Source organism: Equus caballus, chromosome 6, assembly GCF_041296265.1.
Source record: "Equus caballus isolate H_3958 breed thoroughbred chromosome 6, TB-T2T, whole genome shotgun sequence".
NCBI classification, from domain to species: Eukaryota; Metazoa; Chordata; class Mammalia; order Perissodactyla; family Equidae; genus Equus; species Equus caballus.
Genome location: NC_091689.1, coordinates 80,374,172 through 80,398,064, shown reverse-complemented (window position 1 = coordinate 80,398,064; position 23,893 = coordinate 80,374,172). Strand labels below are relative to the sequence as shown.

At 47.1% G+C, this 23,893-nt stretch overlaps 2 protein-coding genes across 6 annotated transcripts in view; one reads left to right on the top strand and one right to left on the bottom strand.

Annotated features, from left to right (window-relative positions):
• The window catches only part of FAM186B (family with sequence similarity 186 member B), a 32,026-nt gene extending 20,176 nt beyond the window's left edge, over positions 1 to 11,850 (top strand). For all 3 annotated transcript variants that reach the window (XM_023643502.2, XM_070271333.1, XM_001492150.5), the window contains 6 exons: positions 1,284 to 1,466; positions 3,858 to 5,532; positions 6,065 to 6,257; positions 7,765 to 7,943; positions 8,642 to 8,827; positions 11,512 to 11,850. In XM_023643502.2, coding sequence (XP_023499270.1) covers positions 1,284 to 1,466; positions 3,858 to 5,532; positions 6,065 to 6,257; positions 7,765 to 7,943; positions 8,642 to 8,827; positions 11,512 to 11,662 — 2,567 coding nt within the window. In that variant the 3' untranslated portion in view covers positions 11,663 to 11,850. The remainder of the gene's footprint in view (positions 1 to 1,283; positions 1,467 to 3,857; positions 5,533 to 6,064; positions 6,258 to 7,764; positions 7,944 to 8,641; positions 8,828 to 11,511) is intronic.
• The window catches only part of PRPF40B (pre-mRNA processing factor 40 homolog B), a 58,250-nt gene that overhangs the window by 33,371 nt on the left and 986 nt on the right, over positions 1 to 23,893 (bottom strand). The gene's annotated exons all lie outside the window — the stretch shown is intronic.

Genomic DNA, 23,893 nt, shown 5'->3' with positions numbered 1-23,893 from the left:
ATTTCACTTAGCGTAATACCCTCAAGATCCATCCATGTTGTCTAAAATGACAGGATTCCCTTTTTTGTTATGACTGAGTAATATTTCATTGTATATAACACATTTTCTTTATCCATTGACTGATACTTAGGTTGTTTCCATGTCTTGGCTCTTCTGAATTATGCTTTAGTGACTATGGCTGTGCATATATCTCTTGGAGATAGTGATTTTGTTTCCTTTCATATATACCCAGAAGTGGGATTGTTGAATCATATGGTAGTTCTTTTTTTTTTTTTTTTGGAAGATTAGCCCTGAGCTAACTACTGCCAATCCTCCTCTTTTTGCTGAGGAAGACTGGCCCTGAGCTAACATCCATGCCCATCTTCCTCTACTTTATATGTGGGATGCCTACCACAGCATGGCTTTTGCCAAGCAGTGCCATGTCCGCACCCGGGATCCAAACCGGCAAACCCCGGGCCGCTGAGAAGTAGAATGTGCGAACCTAACCGCTGTGCCACCGGGCCGGCCCCTGATTTTTGTATGTTGATTTTGTATCCTGCAGCTTTACAGAATTTGTTTATTAGTTCTAACAGTTTTTTAGTGGAGCACACTAGCTATTTTATAGAGCAGCCCAAAGGTAATATTAAAAGTACTGAATGACCTTTACCGCGTGGGCACTGGGCCAAACAGCACTGATTCCAGCTGTAAGCCACTGGTATAGCCAATTGGGTGTGGACCAGCGCACACAGCCCTGGAATCAGGTGCTACCCTCATTAAGATCAGAGTTATCCCATCATGAGACCTCAGTCTGCTATGAGGTGCGGTGGATGCTGCAATGTATAGGGATATGCCCGATCCCCTCACACTGCCCTGTCCCTGAGGAGCTCTCAGTTCAGTGGTCCTTCACCTTCCCCCAAGAGCTAAGCAGGGCTGTTAACTCCAGTTAATTAATTTAATTGTCCAGATAATGGACTAGGCAATGGGAATAGAGCAATAAAGGCAGACACATCCCTGGTCTTATAGTACAATAATGCTATTTAATGTCTTATTGCATATTTTCTACATGGAAACCTCATGTTAATCATTTCACATGTATTATCTCAATTAATCCTTACCCAACCCTTTAACGGGGAAGGGTACTGAGGCTCAGGGGAATAAGTGACTTGCCCACCATCACACAGCTAGTAAGAGGTAAAACTAGTTCAACCTCAAAGCCTACTGGTGTAACCCTTGTGCAACAGGGCTGCTTGGGGCTCCCTAGAGAACACATTGTTCTCAGCCTGTACTTCCCACTCCCTCTCCAGGTGACAGCCTGACTTACGAGATCAGGAACAGGAAGAGCCAGGGGGAAGAGGAAGCCCTGGATGAATGGATTGAGGTGATGGAGAAAGTGTTACCTCTCTCCCTCATCGCCACCAAAGGAGGCATCGAGTCTCTCATTTCCCTTTGCTCCACTCTCATTGAAGGACAAAAGAAAAGGGCAAAAGGTAGGTTCCAGGAGTACTTGGGAGGGGGTCTGGGTTGGGTGGTTGCCATCTCACAGGAAGAAGTCACACTCCAGGGTCTATGGGAGTCTCCCCGACTCTCCTCCATAACAAAAGCTTTATCTGAGATGGACGGGCAGTAGTGAGAGGTTGTGGTGTTGAACACAGGATGAGCACCAAACAGTGCTGAGCAGTCCCTCAGGGCTGGAAGTAGGGGTGATATGGAGACAGGTCCCTGTTGGTGCTTCCTGGAGCTGCGGCCTCATAAAGGTTCTGGGGAAGAAGTCTAGAAGGCCAGAAAGGCTGGAGTCTGTAGCTAGAGCCTGAGGAACATCCTTTCCTTACTCCAAACCCAGCTGCAGAGTCAAGAAGTCTGATGAGACTCAGCCAGAGGCTTTTCAATTGTGGCTGCTCCAGAAGTGGTCAGTCAACAACATGGCTCAACCTTGAAACTTGACTCCTATCATCACTAGACGGGATCTCAGATTATCTAACTCCTACATTTTGTAGATGAGAACACTGAAGCTCAGAGAAGAGAAGGACCACAAAGAAAGCTTGCAGCAAAGCCAGGCCCCAAACTTAGGTTTTCTGACTTCTCAATCTTACTCAAGAGCATGAGCTTCAGAGTCAGACAGACCTGAGTTCGAATCCCATATGCCAATTTCTGGCTGACTTGGGGCAGGTAATTTCATCTCTCTGAACCTCACGTTCCTCATATACAAAATAAGAAGGACACTGCCTACTTGCAGGATTCCACTTGGCGTGAGACCCCATGCTTAGAACATGCTCAGGGCTTAATAATAGCTATTGGTGCTTTATTGTTGATTCTCATAGCCAGGTTCCTTATCAGTCAAACAAAGTTGCTAGTTGGTGGAGGGGAGAAGCAGGGAAAGGTAGATGAGAAGGAGACAATCTTCCCTACAATCTTACCATATTATGTCTTGAGATGTAGTTAGTCATGTACTTGACTTATTTCCTTGCTAGATTATAAACTCCTGAGTGGCAAAGGCTGTGTCTTATTCCTTTCTTTTTAGGGCTTAGTTACCGAGCACTTACTAGTTACCTGGTACTGTGCTTGGCACTAAACATGGATAACCTAGTTAAGTCCCATGAAGTAGATGCTATGATTATCCCCATTTATCAGAAATGGAGGCACTGAGAAGTTAGGAAACTTGCCCAAAGCAAGTGGTAAGGATGAGATTCAAGCCCAAGTTGTCTGATTCCAGAATCCAAACTCTGAACCACTAGGCTACATGGCCTCTCTGACAACATTAGCTAGATGCTAGTTTGACTTCAATGTCATTTAATTTCCATATTTCTGTTAGCCCCTCATCCAAAGTTAGCCAGTGTTTTTTCTGCCAGTGATGTTCATTGAATAGGCAAATGAGTGGATGCTCCAAGATAATCACCAGCAGCCCTATACATGGTAGGTCCAAGTGGGTACAACTACAACCATAACCAGCCCTGTGGAGCTGAGGTCTATGAATGGATTGGAACACAGGGTATACAATCTGGGTTTATGTGCATTTTCTTGAGGAGAAGGTCCCCTGCCTTTATCAGAGTATTAAAGGAGTTCATGACTCCCCAAATGGAAAAAGACATTAGTCATTAAAAAAAAACCCAAAAAACAACTTGGGGTCGGCTCAGTGGCATAGTGGTTAAGTTTGTGTATTCTGCTTTGGAAGCCCAGGGTTCATGGGTTCAGATCCCGGGTGCAGACCTGCACACCACTCATCAAGCCATGCTGAGGTGGCGTCCCACATACAAAACAGAGGAAGATTGGCACAGATGTTAGCTCAGTGACAATCTTCCTCAAGCAAAAGAGGAAGATTGGCAACAGTAGTTAGCTGAGGGCCAGTTTTCCTCACCAAGAAAAAAAAAAAAAAAGACATGTGAACAGTTGTAGGACCATGAGATAAATTCTCTACAAACACAGTGCAGTGATAACAGGAAACAGAAATAAAGCTTCCCAGGTGATCTGGAGTGTAAGTGCCAGGTAGCTTCCAGAGTTTGGATAGTTGGTAATAGGGAGCCAAACACAGATATTGAGGCTGGGAAGTAGCATGATTAGAAAAATAACTCTACTCCAGGGAAATATGGAGGATCAGGAATATGCTGAATTGAGCTGAGGTGGGTTGAACAGTTGCAGGCCCCTCTGGGCCCTGCAGGTGCTATGGAGCTGGCAGACCTTGACAGGTAAGCTCTGGCCAAGCTGCGAGCCCAGCAGAGATCTTTCTTGACAACATCTCCCCTGGCCTCACATATAGCCCCAACTCCTGATTCTTGCCAAAGCCCTAAGAGGGCTGGATGGGAATTGGCCAAGCAGGGTCTGGAGAATAAGTAATCCTTGGGACCCAGGGGAGCTTGTTGCCTTGTTCTCTTCACCTCTCCTAGCGTCTAAATGCACCTTCTGGCCGGGCTGGCAGGAACAAAGCCCACAAAACTCTACATCCTACCCTCAGCCACCGAGCCCAGAGAAGATGCTCCAGGACAAGCACACTACCTGCACAAGGGTCTCTGAGGTGAAGTCCATGCTTCAGGAGCTCCTGGACTCCACTATGTTCAACCAGGGGGACGTCAGGGCCATCAGATACATGTACGCTGTGGTTGAGAACCTCAACAAGGCCTTGATCCTCCAGCACAAGGAAAACAGGAGCCTGGAGACCAAATACAAGTCCCTGAAAATAGAGATGACCAAAGAACTCAGCAGCCAGAGGCTGTACTTCCAGAAATCCCTCCAAATCCTCGAGAGCAAGAGGGATGCCCTACTAAAGCAGGTGGAAATTCTAGGGGGAAAGTACCATGACCTTCTCTTGATAAAGCATGCCTTAGAGTTCCAGCTGAAGAAGGCTGAGTCTGCTAGAGGTCAAGCAGAAGACTCAGCTAAGATACTGGTTGACTCCCCAGGCCCTCTTGAGAGAGACACCCTCCCAAAGAAAGAAACAGTCATGGAGGAAACCCAAGAAGAACCCAAGAAAGAGGATCAGCTGTTCTCACCACTCTCCCCAAGTCCTATGGCCACAGCTGGGGACAGTGGTGCTAGGCCTTCAACGTATCAGCCACTTTGCACCATGACCATGTATTCAAGGATCGCAGATGTGTACAGCAGTACAGACACTGAAAGTCTTCAGCCCGTGTGGCCATCTTTGGTGGATCACAAGTTTCCTAAGAAATGTGAAAGACTGATGGCAGAAACCCCAGGCCACAAAGTCAAAGATCAGAAGGACTTCTTCCAGGAAGCAGACCAGGAAAAGGAAGGACTTCAAATTAAGCCCCATTTTGGGAAGCAGCTGTCCCAAGAGAGCTCCAGGAAGGAGGCCTTGGAAAGCAAGGTGGAACACTGGGAAGAAGAACTCAGCTGGGAGAGGCGGAGGCAGCAGTGGCTGGAAGAGGAAGAGAGGTGGCTGCAGCAGCAGAAGAAGTGGGCCCTACAGGAACAGGAGCACCAGGAGAAGCTGCGGCAGTGGGAGATGGAGGACGTGGCAAGGGAGCAGCAGCAGAGATTGGGCCAGCCAGGAAAGGAGCACAGACACCCATGGAGGGAGCCAGAGCAACCAGGGGAGGACGGGGAGAGGATGATCTTCATGACCACCAGTCGATGGAGGGACTTGGAGAAATCATCATTAGCACCTCCCCCAAGCCGGACCCAATCTGCTCACCAAGGCAGGAGGCCACACTTGCCCAGGTCCCCTGATACCCAGCAGCCTTCCCCTGGAAACCAGAGGACCGTGAGTTCAGCCACGTTAACCCAAAAACCACGGGCCCACTGGGTTCCCACAAAGCCCAGGAAATCGGCCTCTTTTCCTGTCAGGGGCATATCCATCCAAAAAGTGACCCAGCCACCTCTGCAGATATCCCCTGTAACTCTTAAGGGGAAGACATACCACATGGATGTGGAGGCCCAGAGGAAGAATCTGCAGCTCCTGAGTGAAGAGGCTGAGCTGGGGCTGCCCCACTACCTGCGCAGCAGGGCGCTGGAGCTCACCATCACCACCATGGAGCTGAACGCACTCAGGCTGCAGTGCCTGTGCCATAAGTACATCCTCTACAGACGCTTCCAGAGCCTCCGGTAGGTCCTCCCTGGCACCTGCCCAGCACCCACCCACACCCACTGCTGTGTGTGGGCAGAGCCAAAACCCAACAGGAGAGGAGGAGCACAGGGAAAGCCGGGACAAGGAGAAGCACCCCAGGCCTGGACAAGGTCCCCCTGAGGGTGGGAAATAGCAAAGGATGCCTAACCTGGGGGCCTTGGGCAACCCTACAGGAGTGGGAGGTCAGGCACTTACATATTGTTCTGCCTGTTGTGGGCTTTTCCTCTAAGCCTGCTTCCTATTTCTCTCTCTCTTCCTACTGCCCTGTCCATAATCCACCTAATATGCTTCCCCATTTGCCTCACTTTCTCTTCCTGTTCCCAGCCCAGCCTGAGGCTCCTCACCTGACACCACATCTCACTTCTCTGCTCCCTGTTTTTCCCAGCTCTTACCCACCTCCGTTTCTCTTCTTGCTCCCAGGAATTATAAACACTGAATCATCTCCGGTTAACAGACTTGTGGGGAGGAGGAGGCCCCTTCGTCCACTAAATCACTTCCCTCTCTTCCCAGAGAAGAAGTGATCAACCATATACAAGGCCTGCGAGAAACTGGGGCAACCTACAAGGCCCAGAACCTCTACATCTTCCTGGAAAACATCGACCACCAGCAGAACCTCCAGCTGCAGCCCTGGAAGGACAAGCAGAAGGACCTGGAGGAGAAGCACCGAGAGTGCCTGAGCAGCATGGTGACCATGTTCCCCAAGGTAGGCCTCCTGCCCTCCCCGCGACCTTCTCAGGGATCAGCACAGCCAGTAGGGATGCGGCCAGGAAATGTGCCAGTGGGGATGTAGGGTGACTGGGGGTCAGGAGAGCAGAGGAGAAGTAAGAGAGCAGGTTACAGCCTCTGAACCAGGAAGAGGTGCAGGCAGGAGGTGGCCAGAGTGTGAGAAAGGGCAGCTTTCCAATCTCCATATATGGGGAGAGCAAGAGAGAAAGGACCCACCAAAAGAGCTGTAGAAGAGACCCCTCTGGAGGGGGAGGTAGCTGAGACCATTGTGCCAACTTTGCACTGAGGTTCTCCCTCCCCGGGGGCCTCTGCCTGCTCCTGTCAGCTCTGTTTGCTCTCCAGGCTTGCTCCCAGCTGTCCTCTTCCCCTCGTGCTGGGGACTCGCTTTGCTTCTCTCTGGAGATGCCTCCCCTGCTTTCTAGCTGCCAGGTCTCCCTTGTTTTAGTGAAATATCTCCTCCAGTCACTCTCTGACAAAGGGCTTCTGGCAGACAACCTCACTGAGACCCTGGTTGTCTGAAAACATCTTTACTTAGTATCCACGCTCACTCTTAATTGACAGTTTGCCTGGATATGAGTACCTAAGTTAGAATTCATTTTCCCTCACGATTTTGAAGGCGCTGCTCCTTGCCTTCTAGGTTTCGGTGTTGCTGTTGAGAGTCCCAAGTCATCCCGAGTCCCGATCCATTGGGTTTGACCTATTTTGACTCTCTGAGGGCTGGCTTCAGTTTATTCTACTCTTCCCCTGCTGCGGGGGCAGAGAAGCAACAAGTGCTGACACCACAGGGGGCCACGATGGCTTCAAGGGACTGGAGAATCCCACAGCAGTGACTCAGAGCCTGCTGGGATCTCTCATAGGGTTGGGTCAGGAGGTAATGCCCCTGAGTCCTGAGCAGCAGCGGCCTGAGTCTAGGGGAAGCAGTGTGCTGAGGGACTTGGTTTAAGTGCCGGCATTAGGCACTTGGCCATGGAGGTATCTCCCAACCCAGTTTCCTGTCACCTTGTACTAGTCCTGGTCATCTCCTGTAGGTGTCTTGATTTGCTAAATTGGTTTTGAGGTTGAGAAGGAAAGGGACCATATGATAATTCTTTGGGCGGCTGTGAGGGTTCCCCTAGCCCCTTGCCCACTGCCAGGGCTGGGCTGGATGAAAAGATACCCAGAGCTCTCCAGGTCCCATCCTGAACCCTGTGAGTGTTCCCAGGAGTTCCACCTGCTTTGGCTTCCTTTCGTTTTTTTCCTTGCTGTTTTGCCCATTGTCCAGATTTTCCACAATAAAGGAGAAAACAGGAACTAACCCAGCAAAGAAGAATTGAAGGAATTTCTAGGACGTTTGATACCCTGGAGTCCCAGGGGTCTCTAATTGGAGGAATTCCCTGGGTCTTACCCTCTCTGCTCAGCCCTGAGTCAGGCAATGCGCCCTCCTTCCCTAGAGAGGGGATAAATAAATTCCTGTCTCCCTGATGCCTCTCTGCTGATTCCTCTAGCTCCAGCTGGAGTGGAATGTTCACCTGCACACCCCTGTGGTCACCTCCCCACAGTCAAGGAAAAGCAAGCCGCCCCCATCCTTACTCCAGCACATCCACTCCAGCAGCCGCTCCTGCAAGCAGCCTCTGGAGCACTGTACGTCCAAGCACCCAGAACGTGTGCCCCTGCGGGTAGCCTGGTAGGTGCAACAAAGCCCAGGGGGCAGCCAGCTGGATGAGTGGGGAGGCAGGGAGCAGGGGTGGCCAGATTGGGGAGGATGGCAGCTCAGCCAGGGCACAGACAGGCAAAGCTCCCCCCATGAGTTGCAGGAACCTGTCTTCTCAGCCTCCCTGCCCAGCTCTGGCCACTGGCCTAGATGGGGGTGTGTGGGCTTCAGGGGCCAGCCTGACCAAGTATGTTTCAAACTATGCAACTGAAAGACTCTGAGGACCCACAGCTGAGAACTTACAACGATTTCTACCCTGGGCATGGATCCCGCACCTTCCATTGGTCCATCCATATAAACAAGCTTGATCGTTCCCACTCTGTGATGCCCAGACTCAAAAAGAGAGATGGTGAGCCTCTGGGCAGCTGAGAAGACCTACGAACGCTACTGTGGCCAGTTCAGGGCTTCAGCCCCAGGGTATATGCATGGAAATATGGGGTCTATCCTGGGAGCCTCTTCCAGCAGCTCCTCAGGCAAAGGAGCGCAGGGGGGTTAGACTTAGGTTAAGGGGAAGAGAGGTGACAAGGAGGGTGATGAGAACTATTTGAGAAAGGAAGAAAATAAGGCCTAGTGTCTTGGGCCTGTGGCCCTAGAGAGCTTGTTGCTTCTCAGTCTCTCACCATGTATTTAACTCTTTGTCTCTTTTTATACTTTTGATCCCCACCCTCTAGCCAACAGGGGAAACAGATGGAGGCCATGTGGAAGACTGATGTGACCTCCTCCAGTCACCCAATAGAAAAGAAGACCCCTGCCAGCCTGCCCTGGGACCAGCTAGGGGGGCGCCCAGATATTCCCCGGCTGTTGGCATTGGATGTGCATTCCTCCTACCACAAAAGCTTCATGTCCCTCAAGGCCCGGTAAGGTGCAAGGCTGGATAGTTAATCTGGATTCAGGGAGACCTGCCCACCAAGGGCAGGAGCCAGAGCACACACGGTCCCTGTCCAACAGCCCAAGAGATCTCTTTCCAAACATTAATATCAACCGCATTTATTGTACCACCTCAGAGAGAGAGATGCTTATCTGCCTCATCAGCCGTCAGTTTGGGTCCTCATGCCAACACCATTCTAGTTTTCTCAAAGGACTTTACATAGTGTCTCAGAAGATCACTACAGAAGTCTTTCCTCCTCGTTTGTTTCCTGGGCTGCACATGAATTGCTCAAGAGGCACATCCTGCCCTAGGCCCGGGGGTTGTTCTCAAGGAGAGCCAGGTGCAGGATGAGGGAAACCAAGAATCACATGATAAACCTGAGACTTGGGCCTGGGCATTTTATTTCCTTACTGCCTCCAAGAACTGTCCCTGGGAAGAGCAGCTGAGGGGAAGGAGGCAGGACTCAGTGGGCCAACAAGAGGCTTTTCTGGGTTTTGCCTCTCTTGGCTTGAAGATGTCACTATTGAAAACACAAGGCTCTTTCAAGGAGCCTTTCTAGATTACCAAAACCAGCTGCCTCTTGTGGTCCTGGCCCTGCCCCAATTAAAGATCTTTGAAAGGGAGAGGGCACTGATGCCTGCCAGTCTAGACCTAACCAAAACCCAGAGCTGTAAGATGCTGGTGCTGCCACCATCCTCCAGACAAAGACTTAGTTAAGGCATGGTGGCATGGCAGCATCAAAGAAGGCCAGTCCTTAGCTATGCTTCCGCTCTGAAGTGCACCAGAGAACCTCAGCTTGACATCAGCATGATAGCCCACCTAGTACATAGATACCTGGTTTTCAATTTCTGGAGAGTTTCCAAGGGGTCTATGTGTGTGTGTGTTGTTGTTGTTGTTAGTTGATCTGGAAATAGCAAACAGAATTAATTGAGAATAAGCAAAACAACACTGTGGCACAACTTAATGACCCAGAAGTCAACTGGGGCCCTGCCTTGCTGAAATTTGGCTAAACTTGCTCGAGGCCTCCCCTATAGTGGTGTCTCTCAGAGCTCCTTCTCCTCTCCCTCTGCATCCCTGCCAGGCTCTGCTTGGCATCTGTTTGAGGCCCCAACTGCTGTGCTCTTCCCACGTACATAAATACATGCACATAAATCAAGTGTATGTACTCCACTTGACCCCAAGCATTTCGTGATGTTAGTAACTTTCTGAAAATTTAAGGGGGTGATTGGGGAAAGGGACTCACAGTGAACAGCACCAAACAGCAGCCTCCTTCCTTCCCCTCTCTCTTTGGTATAACATGCAAAATTCAGAAACTCCTTCCGTCTCACACAGAACTGTTCCACCCACACCCAGGCCTCCGCGGGGATCTCAGCTTCAGGCTTAAGCACTTATCAAAATATTGTTCTCGGCAAAGACAGCTTTCCCTTTCCGGAGGAATTTAGATGAATACAAGTTTCTTCCCTTTTTCCCAACGCTACACCAATTTATTCAGTTTGTTTCTCTACCAGGCGTAGAGGCAAAGCCATGCTTCTTCTGCCTTCTTTTTCCACATTGCAGGGTGGCATCACCTACCTCTGTGTCAGGCTGGGCCTCGACATTTCATTGTGGGGGCTCCCTGCATTCTTGGGATCCTGTTATTGTGGCATGAGGATCTACCACTCTTTAACGAAAGTTCTCTGCCGCTGCCCAGGCTACTGCTGCCTTGGGGGTGGTGCTCGTGCTGCCCTCTTTGTGAGTGCTCTGTGTGTGTGCCCCTCTGAAGACACACTCACTCTGCTTCCACTCCCAAAAGTGCACCTTCTCTTTGGCCACCTGCCCGTGGCCTAGCACGAATCCTCACGTCTACCTGCTGTGTGGTTCCAGGTCACTCACCTCTTGGTGGTCCTGCCAACCTCACCAGCTCCCCTGGCCATGCTGTCCCATTCACAGTACCATCTAGTTTCATAACTAGGACCGACCTCATGCCAACTGCCCCATTCCCCTGGTCTGCCTGGCATTGACAACCTGTGTCATCTACAGGCCAGCTGCGGTGTCCTCTCAGTGTGTGAGGAAGGGCTTTTCATCTTCCCTCTGTGGTTTGTGACACTAGGAGGACTGTAACCCTCAAAACCCAGCAAACTCCCTTCTTTAAGATCTTTCTCTGCTTTGCATTATAAGTGTCTCCCCTGGACTCTCTGTCTGACAGGTAAGATATCTGTGTGTCTGCATGCACCAAACACTGTCCGCAGCTGGAGAAGAATCCTAACCTCGACTCTAACTGGCCTGCTCTCCCTTGCTCAGGGCCTAGTCCTGCACAGCTAAAGTGCACAGTGGTTCACACAGACATCCAGCATGCTGCAGACACAGGAGAAGGCTTATAACTTGGTTTCTGGGAAAGAGATCAGATGGGGGTGGAGAGGAAGAAACATGGATGGGTAGGAAAGAGCATGGAAGAGTGACGGGAGGGAAGAGAAAGTATTCTGTGAAGTGAGAAAAGAGGCAGATTCACAAGGAGAGAAGCAGAGCCCCTGGGATGTGGCAGAAATGTTGTGTTAAGCAGTTCCACATCTGGGTTAAGTCCGGGCCCCAGAGACTCTCCCAGAGACGACCAGGGAAGATCTTGAGTGGGCTGCGTGGGCACTCACATCCTTGTCTCAGCTGCTGCCCCATCGATAACTGTATTAACTCTTTCAGTGCCTCAGCGACCCAAAGAAAGACATGCCTGGAACCCCCAGATGAGTCAGCTGAACTTGTTCGTAAAAAGTCAAACGAGTCCTTCCCTGGAACCCTAAAAAGCAGGAGGATCGAGACAACCCCAGTCCCCACTCCATCCCTCAGCCAGTGATTCTCAGACTTCAGGGTGACTACGTATCACATGGAAACTTATTCCAAATGCAGGTTCCCAGGTGGTATTTTTAAACGCACACTCTGGGTATGGCTAAGTAGTCCTAGAACCTTGAGAAACACTGCTTTCCTCCTCCAGTCCCCAAACTGTGCATTTTTAATAAAATAGAGGTGTGTTTATTTTTTAAATTTTCTGTCTCATTGCTGAAACCCACACCTCCCCAACTCATTTTTTGAAACCAGGTCCATAAGCACCTGGCCACTGACCTGGACACTGATCAGAGAGAATTCACCAAGTGTTGACTCTGCCCTTTGGGAATCAACAAGCCGAGAAGGCCATGATGAGTGCCTGGCACACAGTAGGTGTCAGTAACTCTTCAATTAATCAAAGACATGGACAATAAGTAACTGAAATACTGATGATTATCATGAATGCGCAGAAGATAAAAATGAAAGGAGATATCAAGTACAAGTCAGAGCCAAATGGCACTGGGTGGGAGGCAAACGCAAGTGCATCTCTGAGGAGTGAGGACAAAGGTGGAAGAAATGGAGACACTGAGGTTCCAAATCCAGATGGTGTGGGCTGAGGAGGCCATCTATGGCAATTGTCTGTCAATTCAGTTAAGACACTGCTTTCCTTAGTTCATTCAGCTTACAAGCACCCTCCCGCTCACTCTCCCTCCCAGGAAGCCATTGGCCTCTGCCCTGCCCCTTCTTCTCCACTCCTCCAGACAGACTTGGCCTAGGGACCAGGCATAATAAAACATTAACTAGGAAATAACCCTGTCCTCAGAGAACCGGCAATCCAGTGATTCTGTTTCTGAGGAATGGCACCCATCCTTGCTTCCAGTTTAAGGTTGAGACTCTGGAAGGAAGAGGAGGATTTGGCATGTGAACAGCTGGCTCTTAGATGATGTCAGAGTAGGATCTGATTTCTAAGCCACAGCTTCACATATTGCAAGGAAGCCTGGCGGGGGAGGAAGGTGAGAGGCATTTGCCATGCAGGTCACGCACACAGGACTGCTGTGGCAGTGAAGGGCCATTTCTAGCCTTTCAAGTCCCAGCATTATTCTTTTTTGGAGGCCTCACCTCAATTGTATCCAACATATTAAAATGCCCTCACACTCACTGTATTGCTTTAAATAATTTGAAAGGATTTTTTATAACTTTGCTTTGGAAATTAACTGGCTATGAGTAAGTTTTTTTAATCTGTAGCTGGCTGTGACTTCTCAACAATCTTCATGCATAGAGATGAAATCTAACAAGTTTTGTAAATGTAATGAGAATATTTTGAATATTAACTTTGACAGTTTAATGAAACTGACAATATTACATTTTATAAACATTTAGTTATACATGTATATTTTACATTTTTTGATGCCAATAACATTTTTAAAGGTTTTGTGTGTTTTCATAGGCTCTAAGGTGCCTAGTGGCTAAACCCGCTTTGGTGATGGAGGACTTTGACTTTCTGGATGTCCTCTAGCAAGCTCTCTGGCAAGAAAGCAGAATATCTGACAGATTCTTCTGCTTTGCCAACAATTTCATCTCCTTGAAGGCAAAGAAGGCCTGCATGGGCCGAACTGTGAAGCCAAGAGGGTTGGAAACCAAGGAGACATATAGATATAGATGGTGTTTTTCTAGTGAGGAGGTTCTTTGACACTATACATGAGCTTCTTTTGTTTTTTTTTTCTCTTAAGAGCAAAGTTGAGGGGCCAGCCCCGTGGCCGAATGGTTAAGTTTGCGCGCTCCGCTGCGGCGGCCCAGGGTTCGGATCCTGGGCGCGGACATGGCACCACTCGTCAGGCCACATTGAGGCGGTGTCCCACATCCCACAACTAGAAGGACCTGCAACTAGGATGTACAACTGTGTACAGGGGTGGTTTGGGGAGATAAAGCAGAAAAAAAAAAATGATTGGCAACAGTTGTTAGCCCAGGTGCCAATCTTTTAAAAAAAAAAAAAAAAGAGCAAAGTTGATGTATTTGGTCAAACATGATATTGCCTTCACCTTCAAAAAACTCAAGGAAGCCAAGCCCTGAGAAGGAATATTTCTTCAAGCTAGATTTGAGGCTGGCATGGCCCGTGACCTCAGGGGCCTCCCAGATGAGGAACTAACACTAATTTGGAAGGGGACATGAGGGAAGGGTCTAGTTTAGCCCTAACTGTGAACTTCAAGGAGGTGCTGGTGAGGTGGAAGGGACAAAAAGCTTTTATAAACAACTCAGTCAAATAGCCAGAGGGAGGAAAGCCATGTGGGGTCTGGTGTATCCCATGTACTGGGGAGGCCAACTTGGAAAAAGTCAGAAGAAGGATGAGCATGACTCCATGAATGGAGAAGTCATTTTCTCAAAAAGACAATATAAGCATGGCTAAGGGGCTGGCCCCTTGGCCAAGTGGTTAAGTTCATGCTCTCCACTTCGGCGGCTCAGGGTTTCACCAGTTTGGATCCTGGGCGCGGACATGGCACCACTCATTAGGCCATGCTGAGACGGTGTCCCACATACCACAACTAGAAGGACCCACAACTACAATATACACCTATGTACTGGGGGGATTTGGGGAGAAAAAGCAGAAAAGAAAAAAGAAAGAAGATTGGCAACAGTTGTTAGCTCAGGTGCCAATCTTTAAAATAAAAATAAGCATGTCTAAGATGTAACTATCAATTGGAGTCTTTGAAATAGCTATACTTAGGGGGCCAGCCTGGTGGCACAGCGGTTAAGTGTGCACGTTCTGCGTCAGTGGCCTGGGGTTTGCTGGTTCGGATCCCGGGTGCAGACATGGCATTGCTTGGCAAGCCATGCTGTGGTAGGCATCCCACATACAAAGTGGAGGAAGATGGGCATGGGTGTGAGCTCAGGGCCAGTCTTCCTCAGCGAAAAGAGGAGGATTGGCAGCAGTTAGCTCAAGGCTAATCTTCCTCAAAAAACAAACAAACAAACAAACAAACTATAGCACAAATAGTAAAAGCAAACAAAGAAACAATCATGCAAACCCAAAACTGGGCAAGCTGTGTGGAACAATGACAAATGGCCTAAGACACATGTAATTGAAGTCCCAGAAGGAGAAGGGAGACAGAACCAGGCAGAAGAAATATTTGAAGAGACAATCACTGAGAATTTCCCAAGTCAATGAAAGACAACAATCCAAGAAGCTCAGAGGACTCCAAACAGGATAAATACAAAGAAAAACATACCTAAGTATATCATAGTCAAACTGCTGAAACCAAAGATAAGAGAACATATCTTGAAAGCAGCCAGAAAGAAAACAACAAAAATTACACAGACAAGTAAGAAAGCAGTCTTCTCATCAGAAACTTTGCCAGCCAGATGGTTCCTGAGGCCCAGCTGTATCCCTGCCTTGTGGGTCCACCAGATAGCATTCCAGGACATTCCCCCATTTGAGGGCTGATACGGACTTAGGCAGGTTTCTGTTACCCGCAAAAACAAGAGGCTGGAACTGAGCAGTGGATCAGCCGAGCAGTGTCCTACAGGGCACGGGCCCTCCAGTTCTCCACAATGTCTGGCCCTCCCTCTTCTGTCACACCCAGGCCACTCCTCTCTTTACACATACCCAGCCCTGAGCTGGCTGGTGGCTGTTTCACCCCTCAAATACTATTTATGGGCTAGAGTTAGAAGGAGGCAGAGAAGGTAGAGGCTAGACATATTAGTCCACTGGCCTCAATACCCCTCAAGGTAGGTCCTAGGATCTGACTGTTGCCCCAAATTCTTTTCCCAAAGGTGACCAGCCCAGAACAGCCAAAGCCCGAGTCCAGCTGGCAACACCTGTTGCAGCTCTGCTGAGGGGATGGTCATTGACACTGGCAGCAATGTCTGTGAGAGGGCGGCAGTTGTCAATAGTTCAGGGTTGCCAAGGGGTCATAAAGATTAAGGTTTCCTCTCCCACAAGCTCCCCTCCTTTCTAAGAGTCCCTTTGTAGGCCTCTGTCACCTCACTTTCCAGAAGAGAGTTCCTTTACTGCAGGAGCCACAGGGAGGCAGCAAAGCGCTTATTTAAGGGCCTTGGCTGGCCGGGATAGGAAGAGGGGCCAAATTAAAAATGTGGGAGTTGCCGAAAGATGGACACAACTAACGCTGAGTGGGGTTCATCTGAGAAGGTGCCCGGCTGAGCATGGAGAGCAAGTACAGCAACGGCAGGGGAAAGAGACAAGGGATCCCTGACCCAGCCTTTGGACATCTGGATCCTACACACTGTTCGTGGTGGCCAGAGTCCTCTATCTCTCAGCCTAGGGCCACTTCCTCCTCACTTGACCACCCACTCCAGCAGGGTCCTCAGCTCTGCAGTTCAGAGATCTGTCCCTATGAAGGATTCTTCAGGCAAGTATTTTTTAGGAACTCTACCAGGAGGCCCTTCCTGTAGACTTCCTCAAACATCTATCATGTCCTCATTCATTCATTCAGTCAATAGATATCTATTGGGCACCTAATACTAGCCACTGTTTTTGGTGTTAGGATTATAGTATTGAAGGAAATAGTGGTTTTTTAAAAAATGCTTTCACAGAGCTTATATTCTGTTGAGGGAAAACAGACAATAAAGAAAAAATTAGTAAAATACACAGAATGGCAGACGGTAGAAGATGCTGTGGAGAAACACAAACTTCAAAAGAGGGGTAAGGTACCAGAACATAGCGATCACAATTTAAAATAGGTCATGTCTTGGGGCCGGCCCCGTGGCCGAGTGGTTAAGTTCGCACGCTCTGCTTTGTTGGCCCAGGGTTCCCCCTGTTTGAATCCTGGGCGTGGATATGGCACCACTCATCAAGCCATGCTGGGGCAGCATCCCACATGCCACACTAGAAGGACCCACAACTAAAAATACACAACTATGTACCGAGGGGCTTTGGGGAGAAAAGGGAAAAATAAAATCTTAAAAAAAAAAATTAGGTCATGTCAGGCCCCACTGAGGTGACATTTTAGTGAAGATTTGAAGGAGGTGAAGAAGCCAGCTATGAGGGAAGAGCATGCCAGGCAGAGGGAACAGCCTGAGCTGGGAGCATGTGGCACATTCAAGGAATAGCAAAGTCTCCAGTGTGGCTGGCACTGGGTGAGTGAGTGGGAGGATAGAGGAAATGATGCTGGGGAAGTGACTGGGGGACAGATCACGTAAGGCCTTCTAGGCCACTGTGAGGACATTTTTCCCCCACTCTGAATGAATAGGAGCCATTTTTACTCTGAATGAAATGGGAACCATTGCAGAATTTTGAGCAGAGAAGTGACATAATCTGACTACAAGAGCATGGGTCTGGCTACGGTGATGAGAACAGACTGCAGGCTGGGAGTGGGATGCAGGGGGACTAGTTGGAAGCTACTCCAATTCCCATCCCAGTCAGGAAAGCTTAGTAAATGAGCTCATATGCTGCTCCGCTACCCCCAAGAAGCCTTTCCTAATCTTCCCAGAGACCCCCTCTCCTGGAGCTCTCCACCCTCCAGCACTGAGCAATCTTGTCTTTCCTCTGGGATTATTGGTGAGCCTGTCCTCAGCCCTACCAGACCTTAAACTCTTTAAGAGCAGATGCCCAGTGCTTTCACAGCTGTGGCTGCCCCCAGCACAGAGGGCTGTGCACAGAGTGGAAACCAAGTCAGGAATAAGTGATTCCAATTCTCCCTTAGTTAAGCTGCCTTGCTTTTGCCTCTGAAGCTTCTTCTGGGCTGTGTTTCTGCCTGGAGAGCCACATCTCTTTGTGTTAAATGCTTAACCACCATGACAACCCTAATTTGGTCTGTTAGCCACACTTCATTCACAGTCCCTCTGTACAGCCATGTTTACACGACACAGCTTGTCCCTGACCTGCAAAGGCAGCCTGTCAGAACTGGCAGAAGCACGTATAAAATACCGTGTGCCAAAGCGATTGGCCTCTCCGAAGACTCCTGAGAGCAAATTAAAACAGTAATTATTGAGTCTTCAAACATTTATTGAGCACCTACTGTGGTGCTATGCTCTGTACCAGGCAGTGAGGGTATAAAAGTGAATAAAACAAATTTCCAAGGAGCTTACTGCAAACATAGGCTACAGACAATTTGCAAAGCACTGGAGTGGTAACAAAAATAAACAGAACTGTGTCCTTGTACTCCCAAGGACTTACCATCCACCTATCCATCACTCATTCAGCAATCGCTTACTGAATGCACTGTGCTAAGTGCTGGATGTGTAATGATTACATTGAGACACAATCCCTCTCCACGCTCCAGTGGGAAATAGAGTAGTAAATAGTGAGGAGCTGGTATATGTAACAAACACAGTATAGGGCAAGTGAAGTAACACAGGTGCAAAGTAAAATGGAGAATAGGGGAAGGAGGTATTTGTTACAGTGAGGGTCTGGGAAGGCCTTCAGGTCTAAGTGGGACTTCAATAGAATGTTGAAGGATGGGTGGAACCACTACAGGTGGCAGGGATGGGGGAATCTGGAGGAATCCTAGGGAATAGAACACTATAAGCATAGACCATGTTTATAGGCCAAAAAGTGGTCAAGATGGCTGTAGTTCAGTGGGTAGAAGCTAGGTGTTGTAGGAGCTAAGCTGGGCTGTGATTGGGTTTGGATGGGCTTGAAGGCCAAGCTGAGGCTTTTCCTCTGTAGGCTGTGGAGAGCCATTGATGATTTTCACGGAGAGGAGTGGTAGTACCAGATCTGTGCTTTAGAGAGGCAGCTGTGTCAATGTGAGAGGTTAGAGAACGGATGCAAGGAAACCAATTAGAGGAGCAGTGATGAAGGTTTGAACTAAAGTAGCGTAAAGAGCCAGCTGTGATTGGATTTACTCCTTCATACCCTTATTTGTTCACAGACATATCAGGCGCAAAACCTTGTATTGAATGAAGGTAGGGATGGAGAAGATAGGGAGAAAACAAAGAAAACAAACCCCAGTTTATGTCCTCAAGGATATCATAATCAAGTGAGAGATGCAGACCACTAAATGCTACCACACTCTTCCCTTGACTTCTGTCTTGTGATCTTTGGGTTCCCTCCTATGTTCTCATATTCCTCTGCCTGTGTACTCTAGGGGTTGTTCCAGTGCCTAGAATCTCTCCTCTCCTCATGCCACAGGATATCCCATGATAACTTCATCCTCCCCTATGGCTGTGCACATCAGTTATATGATGATTCTCAAATTTATCCCTAATTCCAATCTCTCCCCTGAGTCATACAGCTGTATATCCAAACACCCAACTGAACATCTCAAGTGGTTGCCCACTGGCACCTTCAACTTAGTTCATCTAAATAAAACTCATCTTTCCTTCTCACCCAAACTGGCTTCTCTACTTGTGCTCCCTATCTCAGTGCATAACCATCACTCTCCATCTACTGTTAAAGCTGGAAACCAGGGTATCATCAGTGCCTTGTCTCTTGCACCCCTACATCCAATCTGTCACCAAGCCTGTCCAGTCTGTATCATATGTGTCGTCTCAGTGACTACCCTAATTTAGGCCACTGATTGATCCTCATGTCTCTAGTTTTACTCTTTCAGTCTATGCTCCATACTAGACCAAAGAGATATTTCTAAAATCAAGATCTCATACCCACATCCCTGCTTAAAAACTCTTTAATGGCTCTTCATGAGTATAATCATGGCTTATAAAGATTTTTGTGACAGCTCTTCAGCCTGGCTGTGTGATATTCCATCTTATGGATGGACCATAATTTATTTAACTGATTTTCTAGTGATAGATGTTTGAGTTGTTTGTTATCTTTTGCTACTCTAAACAATTTTATAGTGATAACTATGTATATAGTTCATTTTGCATGTGTGCAAGTATATTGGATCAGAAATTATATGTATACGTAATTTTTTTTTTTTTGAGCAAGATTAGCCCTGAGCTAACTACTGCCAATCCTCCTCTTTTTGCTGAGGAAGACTGGCCCTGAGCCAACATCCATGCCCATCCTCCTCCACCCTACACGTGGGACGCCCACCACAGCTTGGCTTTTTACCAAGTGGTGCCATGTCCGCACCCGGGATCCAAACCGGTGAACCCTGGGCCGCTGAGAAGCGGCATGTGAACACTTAACCACTGTGCCGACCCAATGTATTTGTAATTTTGACAAGTATTGACAATTTACAGTTCTACCAGTAACATATAAGAGGGACTATTTTCCCATAACCATGCCAAGGATCTACTGTCAAACATTTTGAATTTTTGCCAATCTATAGGTGAAAAATGATATCTAAATGTAGTTTCAATTTTCTTGTGAGTGAGGCTGAGTATTTTTTCATATGTCTAAGAGCCATTTATCTTTCCTTTTATGTTAACCATCCATTTTCTTATTGGAATTTTGTTCTTTTTCTTATTGATTTGAAGGGATTTTGTATATATTAAGCAAATTAGTCCTGTTGTGTATGATATGAGTTGCAACTATTTCCCCCAGTTTGCCATTTGTCTTTGTTTATGGTGTTTTTGCTCTGCAGAAATTATAGATTTTTACATTGACAGAATTTGTCTTTTTTTTCATGCTTTGGGAAATTCTGAGCTATTCTGAAAAATACTTTCTCCACCATGACATTAAAAATTTATGGTTTTATTCTTTTACATTTATTTAAACCCAATTGATTCATATGGATTTATTTTGGCATAAGTACTAAAGTAGAGACACCATATTATTTTTTTTCAGGTGGCTACACAATTGTCTCAATACAACTTATTGTATAATCTATCTTTTCCCAACTGACAGACAATGCCATCTTTATGATATACTAACATTTTAAATGTCTTGGGTCTATTTCTGGACTCTCTAGTTTGTTCTCTTGATAAAATTGCCCAGGCATATGATAGTGTCCCTTGGATTTTACTATTTTAATTATTGTAGCTTTTAATGGTTTAATATCTGGTAGAACTATTCCCCTCCCATTAACCTTTTCCAGAATGTTCATGGCTATTCTTGATGCAAAAATTTGCATACGAACTTTATATTCAGGTTATGTAGTCTGTTGGTATTTTTATTAGATTGCATTAAATTTATAGATTAATTTATGGAGAGCTGACATCTTTATGATAGTGAGTCTTTCTACCTAAAAGTAGAGTATACTTTTCCATTTATTCAAGTCTCCTTTCGTGTCCTTTGATAGCACTTTAGTTTTAGGCACCTAAACGTAGCACATTCATTGTTAAGATTACTCTTGGTTAGTTTACTTTGTTGTTACTCTTGTAAATGGGACATTTTATTCTCCTATACTTTCTTTCTTTTTTTTTTTAAAGATTCTATTTTTTTCCTTTTTCTCCCCAAAGCCCCCAAGTACATAGTTGTATATTCTTCATTGTGGGTCCCTCTAGTTGTGGCATGTGGGACACTGCCTCAGCGTGGTTTGATGAGCAGTGCCATGTCTGTGCCCAGGATTCGAACCAACGAAACACTGGGCCGCCTGCAGCGGAACGCACAAACTTAACCACTCGGCCACTCATTGTTTTCTTTCCTAATTAAGTAGGCTAGAACTTCCAAAGCAATGTTAAATAAAAATAGTCACAGGGGCCATCCTGGTGGAATACCTAACTTTAATGGGAGTAATTTAGGTTTCTTCATCAAGTGTGATTCTGGCTTTTGGACTGAGATGTGTAAATTTTGTCATGTTAAAGAAGTTGGATGTTTCATAAAGTTTGTCTGTGATTCTCTCCTCTAGGTTTCAGTCTGTGTCTGAGACTCTTCCTTTGCAGATGGTTTCTCTTCCCTTAGAGAAAAAAAACTGTGCAGATATCAATTAGAGCATATGTTGACTTAAAAAGCATTGTGAATCCAAAGGTAACTCTGTACCGGTCAATAGCTTTATCAAACTTGCCTTCCTAAGAAGGTATAGTTGAGCCAACAGCAGACAGATCCTGTCCTCTGACTGGGTGGCCAGAAGGTAACAGCGTTAGGTGAGAGGGGCATTGGTCCTGCTCTAGTGGACAGGAGTGGGGAGGGGCTGTGCTATCAAAGTCTGGGTCCTGGACTCTGACTCAGACCCCTGGCAGGAGATACTGAGACCCAAGCCCTAAGAACAGTACCAACAGCTAACATTTTTTGGACACTTGTAATATACTACCTCTGTGTCTAGGTATTGAGTGATTTACTCCTCAGAACCATCCTATGATATGAATACTGTTATTTCCCCACAGAAGATGAAACTAAGGCAAAGAAATGTAACTTGCTTACAGTCACGAGCTGGTAGGTAATATTGCTGAGGTTTAAAATCAGGCAGTTTGACTCCACAGCCTGTCTTCTCAACCACCAGGCTCCAACTCCTCAGAAGGAGCCTGGGGCCCTAAGCAGCTGAGCAAATATCCAGGAGAGATTATGAACATGGCCTCCATTGTAAGCCACATCTATCCCAGGAAAGAGTGCTGGCCTAGGAAAGACTATTCTGGAGCCAGGGACCCCCAAGGCTGGATGATTAGTGCCATTGTCTGCTTTTTTACCCACACTCTTCTTTCTTTTTGTTCCTTTGCTGGCTCCTCCTCTACCTTACCTTAAAGGTTAGAGTGCCCCAGGCATTGGTTTTGACCTTCCTCATTCTCTACCTACACTCTCTCCCTAGGCATTAGCATCCAGATCTTCATGATAATGATTCTCTAATCACGACAGTGATCTCCAGGCCAGGCTTCTTCCCTGTGTCCCCCTCTCTACTTCTGTACAAAGTTTAGCTCCCATACAAACCTGCTCCTCCCACAGACTTCTACTTTTCAGTAAGTTTAACTCTTACTCAAAAAATATTAAGCACCTACTATAGCAGTGAACAAAACAAAAACCACTGCCTTCATAGAGCTTACATTCTAAGGTTAGGGGATATAAAATAAACAAAAAAATAAGCAAATTACATCATACTTTCGAAGTAAGGGCTACAGAGAAAAACAAAGCAGTGAAGGGGTAGACTGTGCAGGGGATGGGGACTGAAATTTTTAAAAGGGCAAGTGAGAGAAGCAGGAAATGAGGTCAGAGGGCTAACAGGAGCTAGACTATGAGCTTTTATTCCTAGGAAGATGGAGGCTTGTGAACCTATTATTCCATTTTCATTCCATTCCATTCTATAGGAATACCCTAGCTGCTGTGAAGAAACTGGAAGAGGGGCAGTAAAGATGAATGCTGAGAGCCCAGTTAGGAAGCTCTTGGAATAGTCCAGGTGAGAGATGATGGATCCAGGGGATCTGGATCTGGATCAGGAGACAGTGGAGGAGCTGGGCAGATAGGGCCAGATTCTGGATATATTTTAAAGGGGGCGGGGGGTGGAGGGGGGAGTCTAGCATCCACTGAGTTTCTTAGGCCAAAATTCTAGGCCTCGTCCGTGATTCTTCCCTTTCCCTTATATCCCATATCCAATCTATCAGCAAGTCTTTGTGGTTCTACCTCCAACATACACATCAAAGTCACCGTTTCTGTCCATCTCTACTGCCCCCACAACCCAGCTAAACCACTTGCGTTTACCTCTCGCCTGGATTGTTGCAACAGCTTCTTATCTGATCTCTCTGCTTCCTCTTTTGCCATCTACAATCCGTTCTCCACAAGCAGCCAGAGAGATCATTTTAAGAATTAAATCATATCACAAGAAGGATGCCTTTGCTTGTAATCCTTGAAGAGTTTTCCAACATATTAAGAATGAAAGCCAAAATCCATACCATGAACTGCAAGGGCTAATGTGATCTGCCCCTAAAGACCTCTCTATTCTCATCTCTTTTCCTCTTTTTCTTGATCACTCTGCTTCAGCCACGCTGGACTCCTTCCTGTTCCTCAAACTCACCAAACTCTTTTCTGCTTTGGAGCTATGCTGTTCTCTCTGACTAGGTCATCTTACCTCAGCTCTTTGCACGACTGATCCCTTATCAACTGTCAAATCTCAGCTCAACTGTCACCTCCTTAGTGACCTCCCTGATAACTTTCACCTAGTATAGCTACTATGCTATATCTAACATAGTCCACCGCACCTTGTATCAGAAAATTCGCAATCTTTCAGGGGAGATAAAATAGGTTAATACTCATCAAGCAAGATCACAGGACAGTAAATGAGGTGGGGACTCTTGAAGGAGAGGGCTATCATACACTGTCAGGGCCAGAAGGGCCAGCCTCCCATCTGATACTTGAATCCCCTGGCAATGTCCAGGTGATGGACATGTGTTTGACATCTCCATTGAAAGGACTGCCATAGCTGCTGGACAGCTTCCGAATTGGATCTTCCTTATTCTGAGCTGCAGTATGTTTCTCTGGAGCTGCTACACTTTTGTGCCCCTCCAAGAAAACATAAAACCAATATAAACCCTC